An 8,915-nucleotide genomic window follows, 5' to 3' on the forward strand; every position below is an offset into this window, starting at 1 on the left:
AGAACCAGATGAGTTTATTTAATAACTCCAATTGGTACTCTTAATTACTTTTTAAAACAGATGTTTTTTTTTGTTTTGTTTTTTTCAAACTTTCAAACATGTATATTTTCCAAACATGTTAACAGATAGATTGCTCTAGATTAGATCATAGCAACAGTGTATTAAAGAAAAAGCAATACATTGTATTAATGTGATTTTTTTTTTTCAGTCAACATTCTGGTCTGTGTTATGAAGGAATTTATCCAAAAATAAAATACTCCACTACTGCTGTCAATGATCAGCAATTAAAAGGTGTTCACACACAAACTGGACGAGGATATGTAAACCTTAAAGGCAATTCATGTTCATAGATGATTTTAAGTCTGTAAAACATTACAAACATATATTTTATGTATAAATATTTACATCAATATGGCTATAATCTGTGATAAGTGCATTATTTTTGCTTATTCATGAACTATTTACTGTACATATAGTGGCCCCCAAAAATATTTGTATACTTCAAATATCAAAGCATGTCATTTATTGTAACGAAAGATGCACAAACACTCTTTTTAAAGGAACAGTTCACCCAAAAATCTGCCATGCCTTCTATGATGTAGATGAGTTTGTTTCTTCATCAGGTTTGTAGAAATGCAGCATTGCATCAGTGTCTCAGCAATGGATGCTCTGCAGTGAATGGGTGCCGTCAGAATGAGAGCTGATAAAAACATCACAATAATCCACAAGTAATCCACAGCACTCCAGTCCATCAGTTAACATCTGGAGAACACAAAACCTGAAACAAATCCAGCATTAAGACCTTTTTAACGTTCATAATCGTTCATAATCCATAATAACGCTTCCTCCAGTGAAAAAGTGTTCTGGTGTGAATCAGGAGAGAAATCTGCACAGATCAAGCACCGTTTAAACAGTCCAAAACAGCACTAAACAGATATGTGGGTGGATTTTGATGTGAGAGACAACAGGAGATGCACTTTTTCACTGGAGGAAGCGTTATCATGGATTATTAACTTGTATTTTAGCCAAAAGCGACGGTTTGAAGTTAAAAACGTCTTAATGCTGGATTAGTTTCAGCTTTTGTCTTCTCTAGATGTTAACTGATGGACTGGAGTGCTGTGGATTACTTGTGGATTATTGTGATGTTTTTATCAGCTGTTTGGACTCTCATTCTGACGGCACCCATTCACTTGCAGTGAGACACTGATGCAATGCTGCATTTCTCCAAACCTGATGAAGAAACAAACTCATCCTGATCTTGGATGGCACATTTTCAGCAAATATTCATTTTTGGGTGAACGATTCCTATAAGCTAAACATTTGGCAAAATTAAGTTTGTCTGGTTTGGAATAAAGTTTTGTGGTCAACTTGAGGTTGACAAACAGTCACTGAGTTAAAAAAAAAAAAAGAAGATCCGTCAGGGTTTGAGGTGCACAGATACAAACACTTGCTTCAATATTTTATCCAATGAAGGCTTAATGTGGCTTAAACGTCCAAATACTTCAGGGCATCTGTGCTTATACAGTGTATAAAAAATCCATTAGGAGTCCACGAGGAAAGTCCTTCCAAAAAACTACCTCAATGATTTAAACAACCCAAGTGAGTTTGATGAGATCCACTGTAGGGAAATATGTGTTCACCCTTCAGTAAAGACACATGAGATCCGGCTCGGGCTTCTCTCCACACTACGGATGTGAAGGTAATTGTCCTCCGGCACCGAAGGAACCTGCTCTCCCAGAAACTCTTCCGGTCCGGTTTGGCAGTCGAACACTGCTGTCACAAACACACAGAACCATAAGCATGCTAGTTTCTGCAACGCACACCAGGCTGATTTATAGTATCTGTCTGTGTTTTTACCAGCGATGCCTGACAGAGTTGTGTGCAGCAGGTCTGAGGAGCCCAGATTGTCCTCAAACATGGGCATCTGCATCATGGAACAGGGAGCAATGTGTTTGGCAGCCTGCGGTGGGTCACCGTATGAAAACACGGTCTGGGCATCAGCAGAGAAACCTGACGGTGTTAATGCAAAAAAATCAACAACAACATTACGCCATTTGATTATTCACAACACCAAATGACATTATAATCTGCTGTAATCCAACTACTGCGTCCTTCATTTATTAGATTCCAGGCTTGAATGATGTCTCCTCAGGGCGACATTTGAGCTTGGGAGAACTTTAAACAATCTGTATGATGAGATTAGACGTGCATCTATTTTTGACTTCGCCTGACAGACTGCCATCTGTTGCTCTAAGAGTGGAAGGATCAGTTTGTGAATCATTCAGTGCTGATCAGTTTGTTCTCCGCTTACAGTCACATCTTAAATATGCATTTTGCATCTGCTTACTGCATATGTGGCTTGTATGTAAATGTCCTTATGTGTAGTGTTGGATGCCACACACATGTGCTGCCTATTAGTGTTGCTAGGGTGGTGTTATCTGGTTGCTAGGACGGCTGCTAGGTTTTCTTTTGCTGCACAATTAATCTAAATAAAAACTCAAATCACAGTATGGCTTAGTGCGATTATAACACAACGTGAAATGTGACAAGTTCCATTAATATTGTTATTTTACATTTGTAATCTGAAATTAAATCAGTCAGGAAAATGTTGCTTTCTGTCTTTCTCTATAATATTTTATTTTATTAAAAAGAAAAGAAAAAATACATATGCTGTCTGTGTGTGTATATATATATATATATATATACATTTTAAATTACGCTTTTTATCAGAAAAAAATGTGTATGTAGGTGGTTGTAAACAGGTTGCTTTACAAAGTTTGTAAAAAGTTCACTTAATGCAAAAATCAGTCAACAAAAGTTTGATGGTTTAACATTTGAAAATAAAGCCATTAAGACATCCATAAAAATTCATATTGTAACTTTACAGCTGTAATGCAAAATTTATTTTAGTATAATTAATAATAATATTTTTCTTAAATATAATTTTTTTTACGGTAAAATATTACAATAGCATTTTTTTCACTGTAATATTGTAGTAGTACAATAGTAATATTTCCTATTTAGTTTTTAAATAATTTTAGTATTTTTATTTAATAGTTATAATACTATTACTGATAAAAATATTATTATTTATTATTAATATTTTATCACCATATTTATATAGAATCATAACATTTTGGCCAGTATCTTTTTTTTTTTTTTTAATCTGCTCAATTTTAATTTACAATTTTATCAGCAAAATTGCAATTTATGAATTTTTTTCTTACCAAATTGTGCAGCTGTAGTGTTCTGGTACGCTGCTGTAGTTTTTGTAAACTGGTTGTGGAAACTTAATTTGAGGGATATTTTCCTTACTTTAATTTACAACATCGTCATACCTTTTGCATGAAATAGAATAGATAAGGATATAAAGGAAAACAGGGACGTACTGTCAGGGTGGGATGTCCTGGGATGGCTGGGGTATCTGGGTAGTTTGTGAGTGTTTTGGCCCAGTGTGTGGTGAGATGACAGGAGCGCTGAAGGGCCCGGGGACACCTGATGTGATACAGGAACCCTGAGCCTGAGAAATGAGATGCTTATCTGCTCAATTTTAATTTACAATTTTATCAGCAAAATTGCAATTTATGAATTTTTTTCTTACCAAATTGTGCAGCTGTAGTGTTCTGGTACGCTGCTGTAGTTTTTGTAAACTGGTTGTGGAAACTTAATTTGAGGGATATTTTCCTTACTTTAATTTACAACATCGTCATACCTTTTGCATGAAATAGAATAGATAAGGATATAAAGGAAAACAGGGACGTACTGTCAGGGTGGGATGTCCTGGGATGGCTGGGGTATCTGGGTAGTTTGTGAGTGTTTTGGCCCAGTGTGTGGTGAGATGACAGGAGCGCTGAAGGGCCCGGGGACACCTGATGTGATACAGGAACCCTGAGCCTGAGAAATGAGATGCTTTTACAATAATAAATCATATATATATTAAATCTAGGCAGTGGGTTAATGCATTTTTACAGTACAGTAGTTCAGTCAAAAATGAAAATTGTCATCGTTTACTCCTTATATTTTGTTCCAGACGTTTTCCTATAATTAAAGTGTTTATTCAGTAGTATATCCTAACCCAACTGTTATGATTACTATCATGTTACTGTGTACAGAAGACAATAGTGTCAATATTCAGTTTAGTTCAAGTTTGTTCACATCTGATCAGTGCAGATATTAATATTGAATATTAAGTGTCTTTTAAACCTCAACTAAGCAAGCCAAAGGCGACAGCAGCAAGGAACCCAAACTCCATCAGGTGACAGAAATGGAAAAAAAAAACTTGGGAGAAACCAGGCTTAGTTGCTGAAGTAGTCTCAATGAACGAACACGGTGTGATTTATGATACTATACTACATCTCAAGTCAGATTTGTGAACTGATAATATTTTTGCATGCAGCTCAGAAATAACAGCATGAATGTTTCATTTGAACAAGTATGGGTTGACAACGAGTGATGAAATGCATTTTTAAATTTAATTTTATAATGTTTGCACCTGAGGTGCACTTATAATCTCAGTATGTTTTTTTTTTTGTTTTTTTTTCATCAAAAACGGTCATAATTTAGATATAAATGGTAATTTTCCTGAATTTAGTCTCTTTTTGAGATTTGAGATTTGAAGGCTCTGTTGGAAGGGGCGTGTCTGCTGTTAGACTTCAAATGAAACTCCCACTGCTATGATTGGCTAACATCTTTGCATATGAAATGAGCATTTACATGTGGAACTCTGCGGAAACTTTTACTGTTTTTACTTCAACAGCCGCCAAGATGAACTATTGATTCATTTGGCGCTTGAGAGTCTACTGTAGTGATTCATTTGGAGCCCGAATCTGTGCAGTAGTGATTCATTTGGAGCCCGAGTCTGTGCAGTAGTGATTCATTTGGAGCCTGAGTCTGCGCAGTAGTGATTCGTTTGGAGTCCGAGTCTGTGCAGTGATCGTGAGGTGGTGTCGTTTTATCAAAGTCCCACCCAAACACCTGCAGACCCAATCACAAGCTCACAATCATGGCGCCACACCCCGTTTTTATAGCATCAAATAAAAAACTAAAAGCAAACTTATTAGAAAACTTGCTTGAACATACATCAGCGTGATAAGAACTACCTAAAATAGGGGTGCCCAAACTCGTCCTTGAGGGGCAGATCATTTGGAGCCAGAGTCTGTGCTGTAGTGATTCATTTGGAGCCAGAGTCTGTGCTGTAGTGATTCATTTGGAGCCAGAGTCTGTGCTGTAGTGATTCATTTGGAGCCCCGAGTCTGTGCAGTAGTGATTCATTTGGAGCGCCGAGTCTGTGCAGTAGTGATTAATTTGGAGCCAGTGTCTGTGCTGTAGTGATTCATTTGGAGCCCCGAGTCTGTGCAGTAGTGATTCATTTGGAGCGCCGAGTCTGTGCAGTAGTGATTAATTTGGAGCCAGTGTCTGTGCTGTAGTGATTCATTTGGAGCCCCGAGTCTGTGCAGTAGTGATTCATTTGGAGCCCCGAGTCTGTGCAGTAGTGATTCATTTGGAGCCCTTGTCTGTGCTGTAGTGATTCATTTGGAGCTGTTACGGTCCTTTCGAGATCTAGGGAATTGGTCCGCAACATTTAAAACAAATGAATTCGATGAATGGAGAGGAGAGCAGAAAAAAACAGCCACGACGACAGCATATGGCAAAAAGGCAGTAATTTATACAACAAAAAGGGAGAGACACGATAGAGTGGCACCTAAATCAACAAAGAAACAAAACCAAACAAGGCTACACTAAACGCCCAAACCCACTAACCTATCCTAACCAAATAAAAATGTGAAACAAAAACACGAAAGCTTCGGCGTAGGCGACGCCCTAAATACCCTACACTAACTAAAACAGAAAGAAATACACAAGAGGCGCTCACCCACTGACTAGTGTATACCCACATTTTCAGAATTCCTAGCTTTGCACACTGCTTGATAAGCATGTCGAAGCTCTAACCCCTCATCCTCAACATCCTGAGTAACACTTACGTTACTACAGGCTACCGCCACAAGAACAGATTCAGGTGCCTGCCTCCCACCCCCTCCAACCACATCTCCTTCCAAGTCCTCTCTAGAATGAAACGCTTTGAGCATGTTCATATGACACAAACGAGACCTTCTTTTTCGGTCAGGAGTCTCAATTACATAATCAACATCAGACAATTTCCTCAGCACTTGATAGGGCCCAGAGAAACGTGCTGACAAAGCAGAACCTACAACTGGTAACAACACCAGCACCTGATCACCTACACGAAAACTACGCTGTACGGATTTGCGATCATAGCGTTGTTTCATTTTCTTTTGTGCAGTAACCAGCGATTCGTTTGCCAAAGACCACACTTTATGCAGTCGATCGCGGAATCTACTAACATACTCCAGCACATTCATTTTGGGGGTGGAATCAAAACTTAAGATCTTCTCTTTGAGCACTTTCAGTGGTCCCCTTACCGTATGCCGAAACACCAACTCCGCAGGACTAAACCCCAGACTCTCTTGTCTCGCCTCCCGGGCAGCAAATAGAAGTAAAGGTATTCCCTCATCCCAGTCATTGCCGGTATCTAAACAGTACTTTCTTAGCATCGCTTTTAAGGTCTGATGAAATCGTTCCAGTGCGCCTTGACTCTCTGGATGGTATGGGCTGGCGACCCGATGGGAAATGTTTAATGTCGACAATACCTGTGTGAAGATTTTAGAAAGAAAATTCGTGCATTTGGAGCCCGAGTCTGTGCAGTAGTGATTCATTTGGAGCTCGAATCTGTGCAGTAGTGATTCAATTAGAGCTTGAGTCTGCGCAGTAGTGATTCAAAAAAAGTTTTGCGTCCAGCTTCCTCTGAAATAACAGCATGAACGTTCAACTAAACATTTCATGTGATGTTTTCCACTGAATAAGTATGGGTTTAAAACGAATAATTTTGCCTGAATTGTACCTTTTAAGTTCAAGCATATTGATTCATGATTTTCAGATGTTTGATTTAGTTTCCAGTGAGATCAATGACACTCTTTCAGGGCTCCATTTCTAACAGGCGTCCAAAGCAGCATTGTGTTTATTCCTGGATGTAAAAAGTGCATCAGAACAGTGGCACAGGAACAGACGAGCTGCTTTTAACAGAGAATCTGGGGTCAGAGGTACATTTCACAACTGATTAAGCACAAAGCGAGGTAATTACGCCGATCCCATTGCCTGGGTATTTCTCGCATTTTATGATTCTCTTATTGAATTCCTGGTGCTCTCTGGTCGGTGGCTATAGCGTCGGCTAACGCGGGACCAATGAGGCAGAGCAGGTCTCGATCTCACAAGCCGATTGTCTTCCTTGGATCCCGTGGCGTATGGCGTGCCCACCGCCGGCGCGGGGACAATCGCGAGCAGCGAGAAGCCATGCGCATCTGGTTCCAGAAAGGCAGAAAAGGTTCCTCTCTGTGCCTTTGAAGTGGAGGAATGCGCCTCCAAAAATATAAACCTCTTCCCAAACGCTCTTGCCACAGCAGATGTGTAAAACACACAAAAGCACAGTGGAGCCTTTCACCAGAGAAAAGCCTGCTTTATTTCAATCAGATTATTGCAACTACGAGCTCGCAGCCATAAAGCCATGACAACCAGGAACGCATTTGTCGCAGATCAGAGAGAAAGAAAAGACGCTTTTGAATCAGTCATAGCGATTCACTCCGCCAAGGGAAACTCCAAATGAATGTCAACTAGACAGTGATTCAGTTTGTGGCAATTTACTCGATTGAGGTTCGACCAAAAACATACGGCATTCAGCGGCCCAGCGCGGATTATTAAGACTCGATTCATCAAGCTTGAAAGGAGCGTCACAGACACTGGTGCATAGAAGTGATGCCAGCTTGGTGTCGAGGCTAACCTGTCTTTCAGCACTCTGATCTTTGAGTGAATACAAATGTACCTTCATTTTCTCCGGTCATAGATGCATGAACGGCCGTCTTTTCTCCTTTTTCATGTCTTTCAGATGTTGAGTGAACTAGCTCACAAGTTTGAGCCCAGCAGGGACGTTACAGAGGAAAGAGGCTGCTGTGATTCTCAGGGCGGCGAAACTCTCACACGCACTCATTTGTCATAACAACAGCGAGGAAATCGAATATCGTTATTGTTTCCTTCAATGTGAGCAGACAATTAATCAATCAGTGAATTAAATTAGTAAAATCCAGATCTCTGATATGTTTTTGTGAACATGTCACTTGACAAAGCTGGCATGACCCAGGACTATTAAAGCTCGGCTTGATTTCAAAGTCATCATGAAATCATAATTCATGTTGCTTATTGTGAATGACCCATCAATGCATGTTATTCTAAAGGAGAAACAAAAATTTGTTACTTAAAATTAATTTGAACTAAAATTAAATATAAAAAAAATAAATAAAAAATGTAAACTTATTTTATTTCAACTAGTTGCCAAGGCAACATTTCTTATTTTAGTTTAAAGTACTAAAATAACTAAAGCTAAATAAACTAAAACTAAATACTATATAGACAAACAGCACAAATAAAAATAACAAAAAACACCACAAAACTACTAAAACTTTACAATTAAAGTGAAAACAGAACATCTAAAAATAAAATCTAATTCAAAATATTAAATAAAATAAAAAAATCAATGATACTAAAATAACACTGGTTTCATCAAAATGTAATACATTTAAAGGATACATATTATGCCCCTTTTTACAATATGTAATATAAGGAAATGCACCTTATAAGTGGGTTTGCCAACCACCATTAAAAAAGAAAAGAAGAAGAAGCTTGTACCTGCTAAAAACATCTGTTTTGGTTCTGATTAGCATGTTTATCGCGCTGAAATCATGTGTTTTAAACCATATTATTTTAAATTTCTAATATACGGTTTTCTGAGAGCACACATCCGAAGCACACGCACAGAAAGCGGCTGTCACAGCATGTGAGTACTAAAC

The 8,915-nt window shown here is 38.5% G+C and overlaps 1 protein-coding gene across 1 annotated transcript in view; it reads right to left on the bottom strand.

The window, feature by feature from the left end:
• Positions 1 to 1,608: 1,608 nt before the first annotated feature.
• The window catches only part of LOC107668638 (zinc finger protein GLIS3-like), a 32,222-nt gene continuing 24,915 nt past the window's right edge, over positions 1,609 to 8,915 (bottom strand). The window contains exons 9-11 of the mRNA XM_016460583.1: positions 3,764 to 3,894; positions 1,858 to 2,010; positions 1,609 to 1,770 (exon numbers count right to left, since the gene is read on the bottom strand). Of these exons, the coding sequence (XP_016316069.1) occupies positions 1,637 to 1,770; positions 1,858 to 2,010; positions 3,764 to 3,894 (418 nt within the window). The 3' untranslated portion in view covers positions 1,609 to 1,636. The remainder of the gene's footprint in view (positions 1,771 to 1,857; positions 2,011 to 3,763; positions 3,895 to 8,915) is intronic.

This window comes from Sinocyclocheilus anshuiensis, unplaced genomic scaffold (genome assembly GCF_001515605.1).
Source record: "Sinocyclocheilus anshuiensis isolate Anshui unplaced genomic scaffold, SAMN03320099.WGS_v1.1 scaffold116, whole genome shotgun sequence".
Lineage (NCBI taxonomy): Eukaryota > Metazoa > Chordata > Actinopteri > Cypriniformes > Cyprinidae > Sinocyclocheilus > Sinocyclocheilus anshuiensis.